General features: G+C 26.3%; 1 protein-coding gene across 3 annotated transcripts in view; it reads right to left on the bottom strand.

The window, feature by feature from the left end:
- LOC145844692 (receptor-type tyrosine-protein phosphatase epsilon-like) overlaps positions 1-19,108 on the bottom strand; it is a 72,309-nt gene extending 53,201 nt beyond the window's left edge. For all 3 annotated transcript variants that reach the window (XR_014370304.1, XM_082952102.1, XM_082952103.1), the window contains exons 1-6: positions 19,075-19,108; positions 14,913-14,998; positions 13,823-13,890; positions 13,436-13,558; positions 2,505-2,604; positions 2,207-2,283 (exon numbers count right to left, since the gene is read on the bottom strand). Coding sequence is in view for 2 of the 3 variants with exons in the window: in XM_082952102.1 (XP_082808228.1) it covers positions 2,207-2,283; positions 2,505-2,604; positions 13,436-13,558; positions 13,823-13,890; positions 14,913-14,998; positions 19,075-19,106 (486 nt within the window). In the remaining variant the exon portion in view is untranslated. The remainder of the gene's footprint in view (positions 1-2,206; positions 2,284-2,504; positions 2,605-13,435; positions 13,559-13,822; positions 13,891-14,912; positions 14,999-19,074) is intronic.
- Positions 19,109-20,145: the final 1,037 nt, after the last annotated feature.

Below are 20,145 nucleotides of genomic sequence, written 5' to 3'. Positions count from 1 at the left end.
AAACAGGTATTAGGATAGATCAGACTTACAACAACTTATAGAACATCTACAACGCGAATTACCACTAAATTGTGAGCCTTTTTATGATTCATATGCGAAAAAAAAATCTAAACTGTTTTAACGATCAATATAACATACTGATAACCTAAAAACTTATTAAAAAATTTGAAATATTAGATATGTAGGAGTCCTCAAAATACATATTAATATTTTGAGAAAAATTCTATAATGAAGGAGTGTTTAATACTAGATATTAGTGACGTGTTGAGATACTATAAAATGGTAAATCGAGATGAATTAAGTTACGGTTCGCTACCAAAACTTTGTGGAAGCAGAGATTGTGAGTTGACTTAAATATTTGACAAAATTCCATTTTTGAAGATTTTCATTCATTTTAATTACAAATTATTGACTGCGACAAAATGGGCAAAATGTTCACAAAAATACAGAATAAATTACTGTTAAGCACACTTAAAGCCCTCTCTAAAAAAATAAAACTAAAAACATGATGATGAAAAAAATAAATTTTCAAAAGAAAAGGGCTAACTATTTGGAATACACACAAAGAAGATGCATTTCAACCTGCTAAACAAGTGAATTATAACAGAACTCAACGACCTGAACCAAACCATTACAAAACTAAAAAAAAACATTATAACGGAAACTACTCTCATTGTAATCAATACTTTTACCAATTGTTTTAATAACTATGACAACAAAAAGCAATAACAATATAAAGAAATATAAATAATAACATCTTAAGAGGACCGTACCAAAGTCTAATTTCGAAGAAGTACATAAAAAAATACTAGTACACATTTAATGACTTTACCTAAAAGTTTCCGTCGTTCTATAAACGTCTATGACTTATTAAAATCGAAGTTGGTACATTTTATCTCAGTATATTTTTCAAAGCTTAAACATAAAAATGTAGGATTTTTTACATTAGTATAACATTTTTCTAATTAACTATAGACAAAAATTAAAGAACAAAATTTGTAGTTAAGAAATAAACAAAAAACTAAACTTACTTAGTTATAAAAACAAATTAAACTAGTTTCTATTATTGATATTCTTAAAATTAAATTTTAAAAAAATACTGAAATTTTATGAAACTATACAAACACAAAAACAATTACTAATAAGATTAACACTACCTTTAAAAATTCAACTAAAACTGTTTTTTTGATTTATAACTGCACATATTAACTTGTTACGTAATGTCCATTATAATCAATAGAGTTGACACAAAATTATTTAAAAGACAAGTTTTATAAAAACTTTTTTACGATATTATGTGATAATGTTTTCAATTATCTGTTTTTTTATTATTTTCTATAAAAAAAATAACAAAACTTATTTCAAGAGTTAAATTCAAGAAAATAAAATAAGTATGCAATATATTTCGTTAAATACGAAAGCTTTAACTGTTTTCTTAATTGTAAAACAATAAAATCAAATATAATTTGACGCAAATGTCATTTACAAGTAATCTTGCTCTGTAGGCTAGAGAGTATCCTACATAGAAAAGACACCACGTCAAATGTTTCGAAGAATTGCTGATCATAAAGAAAAAGACAAACGTAGTAATATTTTCGATCATTTGTTTTAAGGTATACAAAGTCAAAGTTCAAGTTCTTAAAAGGTCTGCTCGGGGTGAGCTTATAGCTTAGATTTGATACTAGTCAAACAAGAAAAATCAAATTTAAACACACAAGTAGCAGATAATGGAAATATAGCTTTGTTGACAATATTTTAATTTAGATTCGTTTTTAACTTTAGTTTAGTCAGTTGGCTTTTTTAACCTTGTATAATTACGTCCTATCTTATTTTATTTTAGCACGTCTTCCAAACATTTTTACATTTTATTTCACTTTTTACAAATAATTGGTACAGTTTAAAACCTTAAAGTACTAAATAGATTTATTAAAATCAAAAAATTACTGATTTTAAGTTTTAAATGCTTAATAAAAATTCACTTACATAAAACAAATTAAAACATATATAACCATTTGTATACTTTTTTACCGGTTTAAATAGACTATTGTTTTTGAATAAAATACTTACTCAATATAAAATTATTACGTTAGCATACTTAAAAACTTCAATTTCTTAAATAATTCTAACTAGTCTTGTACAAAAAAAAGAATTAAATTTATATAGATTTAAAAGTCTTTTTAAATTACATCTAAATTTCAAAACTAACATCGATGTACGTAGCATTAATGTAGTCAGAATTTTGGTCGTCATTTTGTACTGACAGTTTAACTCTACTGTTGTCAGCTAAAAAAATATAATGCTTTTTCATTATGCTTAAAGTTTATTATTTCATTTTACTACAATTTTTTTTTATTTAATTCTTAATCTATAGTTTGAATGTTATAAAAACAAAATTATCTCTGAACATTAATAGGCAGAATGTTTATTTAATTTCTACTACTTTTCATTATACTATTTTATTTGAAACTAAATAGTTTCAGTATCTATATATCAGTTATACTGACTTGTTATGACATTTTTGTAGCGATTTTTATCTTTGTTTTCAGTTTTTGTAGCATGTTCACAAGAAGGAAAACCAAAAGAGCGTACATGTTCTGGAATTTTCTGTTTACAAACATATAATATCATTAAAACTATTATTAACTATGAACAAAGTGGGAACCGATCAAATAACTACAAAGCCACTTTTGCACGAATGGACTATTTTGTAAGAGAGTAAAAAAAATAAAAAACAATAAAAATAATAAAAATACAAAAAAGATAAATTAATAGAGAAACAAAAAAGAATAAAAATAAATTACCGACCGAGGTTTAATAAGGGCTAGGGGTAACAGTAATATTAAATCAAAAAAGAAATAAAGTTTAATAAAAATTACTTAAAAAAAAAGTTATTGACCGAGGACTGGGTTAGGGATAATAGTGGTACTAAAAATAAAATAATCAAAAAATTGATATAATAAAACAATAAAATAAATTAAAAAATATTTCAACCCGTGCAAAAGTGTCTTGTGCAAAAATGACTTCTTGTGTATTTTTGACACCTACCCGAACAAAGTATTTGGGTTAAAAATTGTTAAGTTAACTTTAAAAAGAGTAAAAGAGTATTTAATAAAAACTTTTAATGAGCTAAAATTGAAATAATTAATAAATCAAATTAATAAAATAATAAAATTAATTTAAAAATATTTCAACCCGTGCAAAAGTGTCTTTGTGCAATAATGACCTCTCGTGTATTTTTGACACCTACCCGAACAAAGTACTGGGGTTTTAAATTGTTAAGTTAACTTAAAAAAGAGTAAAGGGTATTTATCAAAAACTTTTAATGAGATATAGTACATTAATTTAAGTAATTATACTATTTAAGATATAAATTTAATTAAAAAATTGTACTAGAATTACTACAATGTTGCTTCTTAAAAAAAAATGTATTAAGAAGTGAGGGTAAAATGATAAACTAGTAAATAATATTTTGCTTTTATGGTTTCAGCTAAAAACTAGTACACTTAACTAATACTGTCAATAGTGTTCAATCGATATGATGTGAACAAAAAATCAAAACATAACTAACTTAAGAGAAAACTGATCAAGGTTTAAAATAAAATTACTAAACTTTCTCTCAATTTCCAAAAACAAAAATTCAACTAGCATCAAAGATTCAAGCTAATTTGGGATGTTAAAACAGGATTGCCACTAGTTTTTTATAAATTTTTTCCAGGTTTTCCAAATTTCTTACAGGTTTCAAAAGTACACATTTTTGGGTCTATTTTTAGTTATAAGTTAATTTTCATTTAATTTCTATTTAAAAAACTGTGTTAAATAGTATAAAAATATTGAAAAGATACTGTAAAGTACTTTAAATGTGTTTTTTAATAAAAAAAATGTTTGATGAGGACAAAAAATCTTAATTATATGATAACACAGATGTTTTTGTGTCAAAACTTTTTTCCGACTAACGGCGTTTCACTGCTCTCAAATAAATTTAAGAACAGATCTACGGAGTCTATAAAATACTAACACACATTAGAAAAAAAGCATGTATAATTATGTATAATGTTTATGTGAGTAGTAACTATAAACGAACTTTATGGTTAAAAAATATAAAATTGTCTACAAAAATTACAAATTTAATAAAAGCACACAGTAACTAAAAGAATGCTCGGTTGTGGGGATACTACTTTAAATAACTCTGTCTACTTATACACTTATTTATTTCACAACATTCACATTTACAATCACAAACTCTTACAAGTTAATACTTCATGTTTTTAAGCTGCATAAATATTTGATTAATTTGTTAAATTTATTATGACGTAACATTTCTGCACAACTTAATTTAATTTTCATTTTTAAAAACTTGCCTATTCTTAGAGCATTTTTCGAGGTTAGTGTGTGCTTTTATTAAATTTGTAATTTTTGTAGACAATTTTATATTTTTGTGTTTTTATTCCAAACTTTGTTTTCAAACCATAAAGTTCGTTTATAGTTACTACTCACATAAACACTGTACATAATTATACATGCTTTTTTTCTAATGTGTGTTAATATTTTATAGACTCCGTAGATCTGTTCTTAAATTTATTTGAGAGCAGTGAAACGCCGTTGGTCGAAATAAAGTTTTGAAACAAAAAAATCTGTGGTATATATTCCGATAAGCTTAGCTTATCAAGATCTCCAGGATTTAACGCTTTTTAAGGTTACATCTTAATTATTTGATAGATTTTTTTTGTCAAATCAAAATTTTACAACTGAAAATGTTAAAATTATTAAAAATTCCATGGTTTTCCAGGTTTTTTCCAAAATTTCTCAAATCCCAGTTTTTTCCAGGTTATTTTAGCCTAAATTTTCAAATTCCAGGTTTTTCCAGGTTTCCAGGTAAAGTTGCAACCCTGAACTAATCAAGCGAGCTGTTACTATATTAAATTATCTTGAGTAGGCTTAATAAGCTTTAGTAGTTGGTAACGCTGTTTAAAACTTCAAAATACTAGTTTTATAAAGCTAAAAAAATTAAATATTATTAAAATATAGTATAGGTATATTACACAAAGACTTAATGACCATGATCTTTTTAACTTTAAACACTAAAATCAGCGTATAATTTAAAATTAATAAAACTAACTCTTGAATAATATTTTATCATACTTTCTGTTCAACTTCTTATTTTAAAATATATTACTTATTTTAGAACTAAACCAACAGAATCTGATTTATAAAAACTTTTTATTATTAAATAAAACCAGTATATTTAAACCAGTATATAACAATTAAAGCCTTATTTCTATTTAATGTTAATACTTACAACACAGATTTGTTTAACATTTGTCTCTTTAAAACGTAACTACGTAAAAAAAACTTTTGAAATATGTTTTGTTAATCACAGATGATATTTTTATCAAAATTTAAGGCCATATGGGAAGTAATTCATTTATTTTTAAATATAACCTGTTATTGTTTAAAAGAAGTAAGCTACTAGTTTTTTTAATCGTTTTAAAAATTTTAAGTAATTTTTGATATATAAACGATCAAAATTACAGATTTCAATAGGTTCTTTACGTGAAACTCAAACTAAAAAGACTAAATTAGGCTATTTTACTAAAAATCTACCTCCGCCTTCAGTTTTTAGCAATTACTTTTAAACTCTCTCAATGTAATCTTTAATAAATTTTGAAAAACTTGTAGATAAAAAAGTGCAAATAAAATATTTTATTTACAACCAGGTTTCGGTGGCAAAAAAAAATACAACCATTTCAAGTATAATAAAATAGTAAACTGTTTACTACTTTATTATACTTGAAAAGGTCATAATTTTTTAATGCACATTTTTGTTTGAATAAGCTCTTTAATTTTATGTAAATCGAGCAATCTTTTTTAGTTAAGACAAATATATATATATATAAAAACTTGTAGAAAAATATTGTTTTATTTTATAATACATTGAAATACATTTGCATGCGAGAATGAAGAGCATAAGCGTTACAATTGCTGATTGATAATAAGCTAACTGATGACTGATGATCAATCAGTAATAAGTCATTAGTAAAACTGATGTGGAAAAGAGAAACAATTTTTAAGAGACCAAATAGTAGAACGAAAAAGAAAACATACTTTTCGATTCTTACCATATTAACTCTATTTTGACTGTATATGTTTTTTACTTAATAATGTTAGCATGTTTTTATGAAGGATTTCAGTTGTAAGCAACTAATTATCATTATCTTTTCAGGATTAGTAAATGAAATTCTGATGAAGTCACTAAACAGGCATGTTCTGAAAAACACAAAACCTTCATATATAAACACTATATATGAAATAGACAAATAGTGAAAGAAGCACCTTTTAAAATTAAATGACTGCTGATGTTTATATCATGTACATTGTACAGCCTCTTTAGAGAACTCCAGAAAAAAAAATGCTACCTGACTAATAATTTAGTAGCCTACTTATTAGTATGAAGGGCTACACATTTGAAAACCATCTAATGGATCTAATCAGACATGCCCCCTTTGTGACCAGGAAAACCAGGGTCTAAAACGCTAGTTACAAAGATGCAAAACAACATAAGAAAGCAATTTAATTTCTTTTTTTAAATATTTCAAGAGAATTAAATTACATAAAAAGTAGGGTTGCCACTGGTTTTTGACAAACCTTCTCCAGGTTTTTGAAAGTACACATTTTTGGTTTTTTTTTTTGTTTAAAATTAAGTTTAAGGTAAAACATTATGTTAAATAGTATAACCAGTAGTTATTACGGCCATCATCAACAGAGTTTAGATGTTTCGCACCATCAATAATAGTTAATGAACTTTACTGCAAGATCAACAACAACAGCATACGAGACAATCTACGACCGGTTTCGTCCTAATTAATACTCATCAGGCAGGCACAGTCGCGTTAAACCGCTGTTGAGATCTAACTAAGCGAGCCTAAGTACAAAGTACTGAAACAAACGTATACTTAGGCCCGCTTGGTCAGATCTCAACAGCTGTTTCACGCAACTATGCATCTGGAAATTTGGTACGCTCGTTTTAGTATAATCAGCAAAAAATTTTGTGGTCAATTGTGGTCTGATGATCGAATTGGCATGATCAACCCTTTTGTTTAACTTCAGCTTGTCTCACAGCAAACGAAAGTCCAGACTTCTGTTCTGCAGACTTTAGCCGATGTTTTTTGTTGATTTTACTAAAACGAGCGTACCAGATGTCTTGCCTACTGGACAATGTTTTAAACGTTGCACGGCAAAGACAATGCTGACGTCACTAATCATTGCCAGCAAATGGTTGCTTTATGTGAAAGAATGATAAACCGTTTGTAGATTGACAACTACAAGTTTTTCGGTTGTGACTGACTGATGAGTCCTAATAAGGACGAAACCGGTCTCAGTCTACCGTAACTTGTGGTCTGATGATCGAATTGGCATCATCAACCCTTTTGTTTAACTTAAACTTGTCTCACGGCAAACGAAGTCCGGATTTCTGTTCTGCAGACTTTCGCTGATGTTTTTTGTTGATTGAAGTAAAGAGAGTAAAGCAAAAAGTGCTAACTTTCATATTTTTTCTGAAGATGCTGCACTTGTAGCTCACTCACCCAAAGATCATCAGACACCACTAGGTCAGTTTTTGTCAGCATTCCAGATGGCCTTACAATTATCCTTAAAAAACAAAACTCCTAACACAAGAAACATATAGTCTACCATCACTCAAGAACAATGGCAGAACATTGAAAATGTAAAAACATTTGCCTTGACTTAAAACATACCAATGGACACAAAAATCAACTGTCACGCTGGTGGGGTCAGGCACAATTGTTTCTCATACTAAAAGAGTTTAGGATAGTTTCAGGTTTGCCACTGATTTTCGAGAAATTTCTTCCAGGATTCCAGGTCTTGTGGCAACCCTGTGTAAAGCTACTTTAAATTTGTTAAAAAAAGTTGATGATGACGAAAAATTTTTGTCTATATGAAAGATTTTTTGAGTCAAGTCAAAATTTTATTACTTTACATGTAAAAACTGTTTAAAATTCCTGGTTTTTAAAAATTTCTTTAATTCCATATTTTTCCAGGATTCCAGTTTTGTGGCAACCCTGATATTTTTCTAGTAATGGTACAAAAAACTAAATGGACTATTAACTAGTATTGGGGCCATGCCCAATAAAAAGGCTAGGAAAAAGAATAAAAAGTTTTCTTTTTAAGTATAAGTTCATAATTCTTTTCCAAAAAAACAGAATAAAAAAATTATTTTATGCTTTAAAAACGGTGATTTTAAGTTTTATAGCACGTTTTTGAAAAAAAAACTTTACAACAGGGTGGCCAACTATTTTTGGCAAATTTTCTCTAGGTTTTCAAGATTTTTTCAAGGTCTTTAAAATTTTTTCCAGGTTTTTCAGACTTTCTTCCCAGTTTACGAAAGTACATCTTTTTTTTGACCATGTTTAGTAGTAAAATTATCATAAGTTAAAAAGGTGTTTTTGATAGATTTAAATTACTTAAAAGATACAGTAAAACTATTATTAGTATTGGAATCTTCAAGTTTTTTAAACTGATAGCCTCTCTAAAGTATTTATTGCTTTAAACAAAAATAACTTATGTTAAATATGAAAACTATTTCTAGTCTAGTCTTTGATAAACTTATGATGTATTTTTTGTTAATTTACTGTGGTTTGCTCAACTTATAGAACTATGAAAAAACAACAAAGCCTAAAGTATTTAAAGTATGTACGACATAAAGCTAAAAAACTTGACTAACAACCAAAAGGTAACAAAAAAACTTAATCAAAAAGTTCTATAACCACACAGAGATATTAGATTACTTAAGTTTTAAAAAACTATATTATACCTATTATAGATACTTTCAATTAACTAGGCCCAACTAATGACTTATAACTAATACAATAAATTTTAGATTTATTATAGCTGCTATAAATGGGTGGGTGTCACTTTTGCACGAGCGTCACTTTTGCACGAGCGTCATTTTTGCACGAAGGGTAACTTTTGCACGAGGGGACACTTTTACACGGCGACTCTTTTGCACGAGCGTCACTTTAGCACGAGGTGACACTTTTGCACGGCGTCACTTTTGCACGGAGGTTCACTTTTGCACGAGGGGACACCTTTGCACGACGACTCTTTTGCACAAGCGTCACTTTAGCACGAGGTGACACTTTTGCGCGGCGTCAATTTGACACAGAGGGTTACTTTTGCACGAGGGGACACTTTTGCACGAGGGGTCATTTTTGCATGGCAACATTTTTTTACGGTATCATTGTTGCATAACAATACTTTTGCACAACGTCACATTTTTACGATGAAATTTTTGCACAGCAACATTTTGGCACAATGACTTTTTGCACGGAACATCAATTTTTCATTTTGGTGAAATGTTTTTTAGGTAGTACTAAATTTTTAATATAAAAAGAAACTGAAAACTAAAATTCTATAACACATTTATATTAAAGGCAAAAAATGAAAGATTAAAAATATTAAACAGTAAAAGTTAATGTTAGAAACAAACTAAAGAAAGATAAATAAAATTATTTATAAATGAATCATACCAGGGACAAAAAATTAAATTTATTTAGATACTAGGATGAAAAAAAAATTAAAGTGTAATTAAATTGTTTTAGTTTATTTTGAACTTTAATATATATTTAACAACTATGTCTTTTTATATATTTTACAATACGGTTACAAGTTTATTGTCCATATGATTGACCTAGGCATCAAAACCTAGACCACTTAAACTGAAAGACACATTAAGAAAAATAAAAGATAACACAAGTAGTTTATTTATTAAAAAAAATATAAAAACATAATTTGATATAAAATTCAAACGTTAACATATAAATCAAAATTTTAACCACAAACTTATACTTATTTACGCTTTGATGTAGAACGATCAACGTCAAATATTTGAGTTCATTAACTAACAACAAAAGTAAAAACCTAACGCTCTAAGGACATTAACAATAGACTGGTCAGATGAATAATCATTAAATCTATTGAAAAGGACTTATTATTAATAGAGTAAAAGTGCTGCTAATTAAATTTAATTATAAATTAAGCTAAATATTAAAATTAAATTAACGGTTGATAAAAGTTACTTATTAATTTTACTAACACAAACACAATTCTGATTAAATATTTTCAACTTTAATCGAAGTTCTTTAAAATTTTCGCAAGAAACTAATTCATTTGTGAGTTTGTTCCATACTTCAACTGACCGATAGAAAAAAGAATTCTGCCAAGCCTCATTATTGAAATGTTGCAGAGTTTAAAGACTAATATGGTATATTTTCTTTGAACATAAGTTCAAACTTCCAAATGTTATTATCTCATTGGCTTATCATGATCATGCAACAATGTAGAAATGAAATAATTCTAGTTTAAATCATGAAAAATGCGCTATGTTATTGCTCTTTTTATTCTCACACCGAATAAATAAATAAAAAACTAAAATATAAACATCAACTAAAATCTGAAATACCTTTACACTTCATAAATTAACTAATTTAATTTTAATTTAACAATTGTTTAAAATTAAAATAAATTTAAAATTTTTGTTTAACAACTATATAATGCTAATTGAAAGGTTGATCAGATTTTACTTGATGTTTATATTTCAGTTTATTTTTTAATATAGCGCGATAATACAAAGAGCAATAAAAGAGCGCATTTTTAATGATTTGAACTTGGATTATTTCATTTCTATTAAGTTTATGCTTCTGTTTAAAAATTAACGAGATTCAGACCTTTTTTTTAGAGTATTGAAAATTGTTTTTATTTAGAATTAGAATTTTTAAATTATTTTAGTTAATCATCTAGTTTATTTTAATTAAGATAATAAATATGAATTAATGAATTGCGGTACGCATGGTTGCCACTGATCATGCTGACAAAAATTTCCTGACTTTTCCTGACTTTTTAACAATATTTTCTTGACTTTTCTAAATCAGTTTTACTTATATAAATTGTTCACTTAGTTTAAAAAAATACTACCCAAACTATTTAATATAAAATCCTTAATTAAAAATCAATTAAAAAAGATTATACTTAAGTAACTGTAAAAAAAAAGACATAAAAAAGTAAACTATATACCTGTTGTATAAAATATTTCCTTTTATCATTTAGTATAAAATTTGCAACAAATAAATATACTCTTATTTACTTAAAAAACTTAAGTTACTCTACAAAAATACAAATAATAAGTAAACTTAATCTTGGCATATACCTCTCTTATAACTTAATTTATAAGTTTAAACAACTTTGAAAAAATTATAAAGAGGTAAAGTATACACATTAACTTGTTACATAAAATACTAAACTAACTGCTTAGTTATAAAGAACTCAATTATTTAAACAAAAAACACTTTGATTCCAAAATTATGCTAGATAAACTTTTGTGTATATATCACAGTTTCACTATGGAAGTGTGTGTCCTTGCTACAGATCATCAATACTAAAAAGCTTACAAAATCTACTTGTTCAAGTAGGGTACTTGTTCAATATGTTAATAGATAATTTTTGCAGTTTTATAAAGGATATTTTACTAACTTATACCAGGTAAAGGCATTGGAAATAAAATTAAATATTTTTGTAACTTTCTAGGAAAATTTTGGAATTTTTTTCTGACTTTAAAGGACTTTTAATTAATTTTTACCATTTGAAGGCTTTGGAAAACAAGGAATTTTATAAATTTAAACTGACAAAATCTGACTTTTTTTTTTATCAAATTTCCTGACTTTTCCTGACTTTTTTTCAAAACCCCCCATTTTTTCCTGACTTTTGTCTTTTTTTAATTTTTCCTGACTTTTCCTGATTTCCTGACTTTTTCTGACCGAGTGGCAACCCTGGGTACGTAATCATATTGTTCTCCATAAAACTTCAAATAAAAACTTTTTTTCAAGAACTTTGTTTAAGCACTGACGAGGTCTTTGACCGAAACTTAGTTTGTAAAATAAATTTTGGCAAGAATAAATTTATAAAAACTTTACATTAAAATTTCATTAAAACACTACCACATTTTATTCATTCAAAACAACTTGCGTTTATAAGCGAATATCATTTAAGTTGACAAAAAAAATATTTTATTTAAATTTTTATTTGAAAAAATAAAAATTAGAAGCGTGCAAAAGTGAAGTTCCGTTCAAAATTGACTGATTGTTTAAAATTTTTGCAGATCATAAGTATATCCGTGAAAATATAATGCCGTGCAAAAGTGACGCTATGCAAAATTGTCGCCATACAAATGTAATGTTGTGCAAAAGTTTTGACGTGTAAAAATCTCACCATGCAAAAAAGACTCCGTGCAAAAGTGTCGCTTCGTGCAAAATTAACGCCGTGCAAAAGTGTCACCTTGTGCTAAAGTGACGCTCGTGCAAAAGTGTCGCCGTGCAAAAGTGTCCCCTTGTGCAGAAGTGACCCTTCGTGCAAAAGTGACGCTTGTGCAAAAGTGTCCCTTCGTGCAAAAGTGACGCTCGTGCAAAAGTGATATAAATACATTGGGCTTTTAACATTGCATCAGACCTTTTTATTTGGCTACACTTTTATTTGCTCTTTGTTTTCTCTTAACTATACTCAATTAAGTTGTATCAGTCAGAAATAGGTTCTTATTGACTGACTTTACATGACATTTAAAAGAATGGAAATATAGGTAAATAATAGTTTCATTAACTTAAGTAATAATTTAATAACAATTTATCAATTTTTAATTAATAACTTTTATAAACTTTCTTAAGTTAAAAAATAATTAATTTTACAATTTTTAAATATCTAAGTCAATAAAAAACTAAAATTTAAAAAAATCCAGATTTATTCACTAGTTTTTTACAAAATTCCGGGTTCTTTAACAATTTTTGTACAAAACTTCAGATTTTTCCAGGTTTTTTTTTATTTCCAAATTCAAGGGAATTTTTTCGCCTAAATTGTCATATAAAAGGTTTTTGGCCAACATTTTACCAATAACTTAATTATTGTTTAAAAACCTTTACTTTATTATCTGCTTACACTACATTTTTAAAACTGATTTTGCTATCAAAACAAATAATTTATACTACTAAAATAGTTATATAAAAGAAATGCAGTCAAAATATTATTTTTCTCATTATGCTGATCACTGCACCAGATTATTAGGAAGTGCAACAGAGACTTAGAAAATATGCTAATCCTTGACTTAAGTCTACAAACTAGTTTGATTTCAGATTTTTGTAAAAATTTCTAAACAAAAAAGTCGTAGACCCTAATTAATCAAACACAAAAGAAGAAACAAAATAAATGTTATCTATTATAGGGTTTTTTTTTAAGATCTATATTTTTTATTTGTGTTAGCTCAAACATTTTAATAACATTTTTTTATCACTGGTAAAGAATTCACTACAACTAGGTAGTTTGTAATACAAAAGCATAAACTGAACATACATAAATATTAAACAAAAAAGATCAATTTTACCTCAAATTCACAGCGAAATAGTAAATCTTCATCAGCATGCTTTTCTACAAAACTTCTATGAATGTCTTTAACGTTTATACTTGAATCTTCATTTTTATTTTTCCATAGTACAGCTTCTCCACTCTTTACAAAATATTTATTTGAAATTTTCGCATTATATATTTGATAATATATATTGTTAAAATCACATAAACAACTAGAATAATCATATAGTTTTAAAAAATTACTTCATAGTTGTTTCTATTAATAGATCTAAAATAAGATAATTCTTTTCTTTACCATAATAATATAACTTAAAGTAATTTTTAAATGAGAAATTTAAGCAGCTTTTTATTGAAAATTTACAGATAAGAAACAAAACGTACTACAGTTTTTAGGAAAAATTACCTTTTTACAAAAATGTTCATCTTGGTGATTTTGAAATAAAATGTTCTTTTCACTATTTTCTGAAGTTGCTTTAAAAATTTGACTATGTTTTTCATTCTACACATTGATAACTACTTTATTTAAAATTTAATATACACAACTTTTACTAGCTAAGTACAAAAATTAGCTTTTATTTTTTACACATTTAATTTATTTTGACTTGTACTTAACCTAATTAAAGTTTTTATACAACAGCAATTATGGTAAACTATATATATCAATACTATGCAACTATATAAGTACATAAACAAAGTGGCCCATTGCAAGTTACATTACTGTAACTCTAGAAAATATTGTGTGTTATTACAGGTCGTGAGATTTCCTAAGCATGTTGTCTTTATTAAACACAAAGAGCATAAAAAAATCATGACTGTAAACCCTTATCAGCCTTGCTACACACATAAAGTACTTATCTAAAGATTTGAAATATCAACTTTATTTATATTATAATATATCAGGGTTGCACCACCATGTGACAAAAATATATAAAAACGACCTAAACTAGCCTGAGTTACATCAAGCTATCCTTAATTGGATTGAGTTGGTGAAAAAATCTTTAAAATTGATATGTACCAAAAACTTAAGACAAGACTAATTACTTTTAAATTCAAATAATAACAACAGGACTTATTAAAAATTTTTTAAGAAAAGTAAAAATATTTGAAGCCTAAAAAACTAGACTGAGATTCACAAAAAAAAGTATCTTAACTAGGCTTAGCTGTGTCGAAAAAATTTAAGAAGCCTGAGTCAGCCAATTTAAAAAATATACATTTAACTAGACTGAGTAAGCCAGAGTTAGCTTGATTTAGCATGTTTTTTTTAATTTTAGACTATCCTTTGTCATCCATAGTCACATGAGTGTGAGGCAAACCTGAATATGCCCTTAAAATAACCATATACCAACTACCCAAATACAAGAGATATTTTATAAGAGCATTGTTTACAAAAGTTAAGCTTAAATTGGTTCATACTCTTTTTCAATATCTTAGTATTCTATTTAGAAAGCTATGATAATGTCTTATTAATGTTTTTAAATCAGAATATAACTTACTGTTTTCTGAAGATTGAGTTAAACTTTTTTCTTTTACAGAGCTTTCAAATGAGTGATTGTCTGTCTTTTTTCTTTTTTCTTTTTGTCTGGTAGGTAAATATGTTATTAATAGAACAATAAATATAATTTTTAATAACTAACTATATTTAAATATATGCTTTTAGGTATAAGAGGTAAGTCTTTTTTTAGTCATTTATTACATGAACATACAAGCTAGCAGTAACTTTAATTTATTTATAAAAAACAAGTATTTTAAAAATATAACAGAATACATTTCATTTTCTTTAAATTTGTTTTATTAATATTAGTTTTGTAGTAAGGCTCATCAGAAATCGTTTCTTACTAAATTGGAATGAATACAAATTGAAATAAAATCATACTGAAGTATAAAGTTTAAAAATATAAAATGAAGTAATAATCAAATGTTAAAAATTAAATAAGTGGTATACTAATAAAACTCGTTAGAATTAAAACAATCTAAATAAACAAGCGATAAAAATTAAAATTAAAATTAAAACTATACTTTAAAATAAAATTTAACAAGAAACTAATTACTTTTAAAATTACTTAATAAAAGGATTTAAAAAGTCTAGTTTGGTATACGAACTTTTTCTGCTTACAGACCAAGATTCTGCCTTAAAGACCAAATACATAAGGCTTCCAGAATATGCAGTTGAAAAGAGTTCTCCGCTCTCACTAAAACTGAAAAATTGTCCTTTTTATAACTTTTAGCACACTCAGGATTGTCTAACAAATGTTGCCCAATTGCCGAGAATTATTTTTTTGTTGGTTTCTCAGAACGGCCATTAAACCAGCTTTTCAAGACTTTTGGAACATGCTGATTGATACTTACATGAAACCTTTGAGATGTTTTTCCCACGTAGTCACTACCACAGTGACAACTAAATTTATAGATGATGTTACCTTTTTCATGGGTGGGAGAAACATATTTGTAAATTTCATTTAGGGGTCGAAAAAAGGACAATTTTTCAGTTTAAGTGAGAGCGGAGAACTCTTTTCAACTGCATATTCTGAAAGCCTTATGTATTCAATCTTTAAGGCCCAGTTTATGTAAGCAGAAAAAGTTTGTATACCAAACTAAACTTTTTAAATCCTTATATTAGTAATTTTTAAAGTAATTAGTCTCTTGTTAAACTTTATTTTAAAGTATAGTTTTAATTTTAATGTTTATAGCTTGTTTATTTAGATTGTTTTAATTCTAACAAGTTTTATTAGTATATCAAATGTATATAGCATAAGCACTTATTTAATTTTTAACATTTGATTATTACGTCATTTTATATTTTTAAACTTTATACTTCAGTTTGATTTTATTTCAATTTGTATTCATTCTAATCTAGTAACAAACAATTTCTGATGAGCCTTACTACAAAAGTACTAAAGCAAATTTAAAGAAAATGAAATGTATTCTGTTATATTTTTTAAAAAAGTTATGCACCGGAAAAAAGCTGTTTAAAAGACAAGTAATTTATAAAGTTTAATTGATCAAAGATTGAGAGTTATAAGAAAATTTATATAAGGTCAGGATTGCCACTCTTCGAGTCTAAAAACTGTCCTGAGTGACTAAAAACTGCCCTGAAAGACCTTAAACTGCCTTGAGTCATCCTGAGTTTTTTCCAAATCCTTAAAATAAATTTTTTGAATCTGGCGCGAAACTACTTATACCTCATGTTCAAAGCTATGTAAACAAAGCAGTGAACTCTACAGCCTGAAATAAATATTGATTGAGGAAGAGCAACCTAAGTTAAATACGGAAATAGTATTAAATGAAAAAGCAAAATTATTATCAACTTATTAATAAACATACCTTTACTTTAGTTTTACTTACTAAATCTCTGGATTTCGTATTTATTTGAATTTATTCAAACCCCATAATTTAAAGTTATTTTTTAGCTGTTTACTAACTAAAAAATTTTTCAAATTTCATTTAACATTTACCACTTGAGAATAAAACTAGTATAATTTTGAAAAGCTTTGTGAAATAAAATATAAAACAAAATGAGTAATCGGTTAATAATAAGTTGCAATTGGTATATAAAAATTTTATTTTAATAATGTTAAGGATTGCTATGACTAAATGTATGATATTTAAGATAACTAAACACAAACTTTAAAGCTCTCGAGAAAAACATTCAATGCAATTTCAGTTATATTTTCTTTAAGCAGCTAACTAGTTATGACAAAATATTATGGCCATAAGGAGGGTCCAACACTTTTTTTTTGCAAAAAATCACTTTGGCTTTTTTATGAAAGCTTTAGGTACAAACTACAAGCCAGTATTCTATAGAATTCAAAAATATCATTTAACTTTTGAGATATTTCATTTTTTGTAAAAAGTTTCCGATACAAACGTATGGACCGCAAATTTATCAGGGCAATTTTCTCTTATATTTTATAAATTACTAAAAATCTATCTCCTCCTTCATTTTTCAAGCAATCTTCTTCAAAATTTCAGGAAATGTTCCTCATATTAAAAGAAAAAAATATTACTTATGAGATTTAGAAACTTAAAAAAAAAAAAGTTTTATGACTAAAATTCAAAAAAAGAGTCTTTTTTTTTTGATTATATTTTTATTTAAAATTTCACTAAGTCCAAAGTAACATTTTTTTTAATAGTATAAAGATTAGACAGTGAAAGTTTTTAAAGAAGATTGCTTGAAAAATAAAGGAGGAGAGAGATATTAAATAAAATAGTCTTTTTTTTGCTATTTTAGTTTTCCCTTCTCATAGGGAACCTATTATGCAGCCTTACTTTGACTGGTCATATGTCAAAAAATAATTTGTAATTTTTATAACAACAAAATGCAACTTGAAGCTTAGAAAAAACTCTATTAAATAAGATCAGCTTGTAAAAAAACATTGCTTACCCCCCTCCTCTATGGCCTTATACTCTCTTTAAAATAGACAATAGCTAAATTGACAGTTGCCACTCTTTTTGAGACTAAAATCTAGACTGGGTTACATCAGCCTGACATAAATAACAAGCAAATTAAAAATTTATACTCAAAACAATTAGCACAGTAATTCTTATTTATTGAACTAATTTAATTTTATTTAAAAAACAAATAATTATTCGAAATCTGAAATATTTAATAAGTTATATTGAGACAAAAGTTAAAAAATATAAGTAAAGCTTTAATACCTCAATATACAAAAAAAAAGTACTTAATAAAAGAAAAAAGGATGTTTATAATGATAAAAACTAATTTAAGATTTATAAAAAACATCAAAACTAGCTTAAGTTAGTTTATTTTTTTAATATAAAACTATAGCTTCTATTTTGAAAGCTATTTTTATTTGCAACTGTAAATATTTTACAAAAACATTTAGCCTAGGAGTGGGCAAGAGATGGCCCCAAAAGTTAATCTCTGGTCAAATTTGCCTTTCAGTTTGAAAACAATTTGAGCTCTTTAATAACTAATATTTTAAAATTTATCTTAGTTTTAATTTTAGTAAAAAGTAGTGCTTACTACAGGGTTATGTTCTAACTCTTTAAATTAAAAAACAGGGTTGTCACTGGTTTTTGAGAAATTTCTTCCAGGTTTTCTGAATATCTTCCAAGTTTTTAAAAGTACACGTTTTTGAGCCTATTCTTAGTTTAAAGTTAAGTTTAAGGTTTAAAACTGTGTCCAGTAGTATAGCAACATCGAAAAGATACTGTAAAGCTAATTAAAATAAATTTTAAAAAAATGATGATGACATAAAAGTTTTATCTATATGATAGATTTTTTGTGTCAAATCGAAATTTTTCCAGGTCTTATAGTCTAAATTGTCAAAATTCCAGGATTTTCCAGGGTTCCAGATTTTTTGGAACCCTGACTAATCTAAAATATGGGGAAAAAATTCAAACTAGGCTGACTTTTGCAGAAAATTACAAAGTAGCTTGAGTATGAGTCAAACCTGAAAATATAAATGATTGTTTTATTATATTTTAGCTTTAAAAGTTTTTTTGTACTGAATTTTTTTTTTTTTCGTTCTTCTGATGTTTTTCTACCTTAAAAAAAAAAGTTTTTTTTAATTGTGCCTAGGAAAGTTTATTGTAGAAAGGGTATAATTTTGAACTGATAGTTTTTATGATTAACAAAAATTAGATAAAATTATTGTCAGTTTAGTAGTTTAGAAAAGCTTTAAACACACCAACCTGGCAGTAAAAAGTTTTTTAAGGGCCATCATTATTGCTGGAAAATAACAGGAATGAATTTCGCAAAGTTTTTTGTTATTTTTATTAACAATGAGGGTTATGGTTCAACTTAGGTAAAAACCCTTTTTCCTTATTAAAATAACTTTTTAGCTTAAACTCTAATTTATATAGTGTGATGTGAAGTTAGCTTTACCGCGTTTTTCAAGATTTTTTTAAAAATACCCAAGTTTGGACCTATTAATTTTCCTTAGCTAAATTTTATTGTATTCCAGAGAACGGTCCGTTGCTTAAAACTTAAAAAAAACTTTACCAACTTAAAAAGAATCCATTGGATTAGGGTTTAGTTTTTTGAGTGGGGCCCCTTAGAAAAAAATGAGTTATTTTATTAATTTTCATGGTTTATAAGTTTGAGTAAAAATAAAAACTAAATTAATATATTTCTTTCAATCTTTTTATTTTAGTGTGAAGTAACGGCTATATTTTTTTTTATTTTTATTAACTGTCAATATTTTGTACAATTTGGCCTTAATTAGTTTTTTTTTATTAATTTTTATGTTTTATAAGTTTGAGTAAAGAAAAAACAATAATATGTAATGATAATTTTAATAAATCTTCTTTTTTAATATTTGATAAAACAATTTTAATTTTTTTTCTTACTTACTGTCAATATTTTGCCTTAATCCAAAATTAAGCAGTCATTAAATTTGTGAAAACTTCGATCGTTCAGGTAGCAACAATAAATATTTTTTTTAAATAAGATTTCTGCAATTAAATTACAATATTAATAATTGGCTACTAAAGGGTACCCGCAGTCTGTTTTTAGTTTTAGTCAGTAATGCACTGCGCTTTCAGTTGAAAAAATGCAAGCTAGAGAAAGGAGCTCAAAATTCAAATAATTAGAAATTGACAAAAAAACAGAAATAAGAAAAAAAAAGCTACACACAAGAGTTTTAGTTTACTAATATACTATAGTATATTAGTATATTATATTAGTATACTATAAGTAGTATATACTACTCATAGTAATATTACTATAAGTCATATGTAAGTGTTATACATTATCACTTACAT

The sequence above is a fragment of the Thalia democratica genome, chromosome 9, assembly GCF_965202585.1.
Source record: "Thalia democratica chromosome 9, ktThaDemo2.hap1.1, whole genome shotgun sequence".
NCBI lineage: Eukaryota > Metazoa > Chordata > Thaliacea > Salpida > Salpidae > Thalia > Thalia democratica.
The sequence above is the reverse complement of the archived record's forward strand: the minus strand, read 5'-3'. Positions and strand labels throughout refer to the sequence as shown.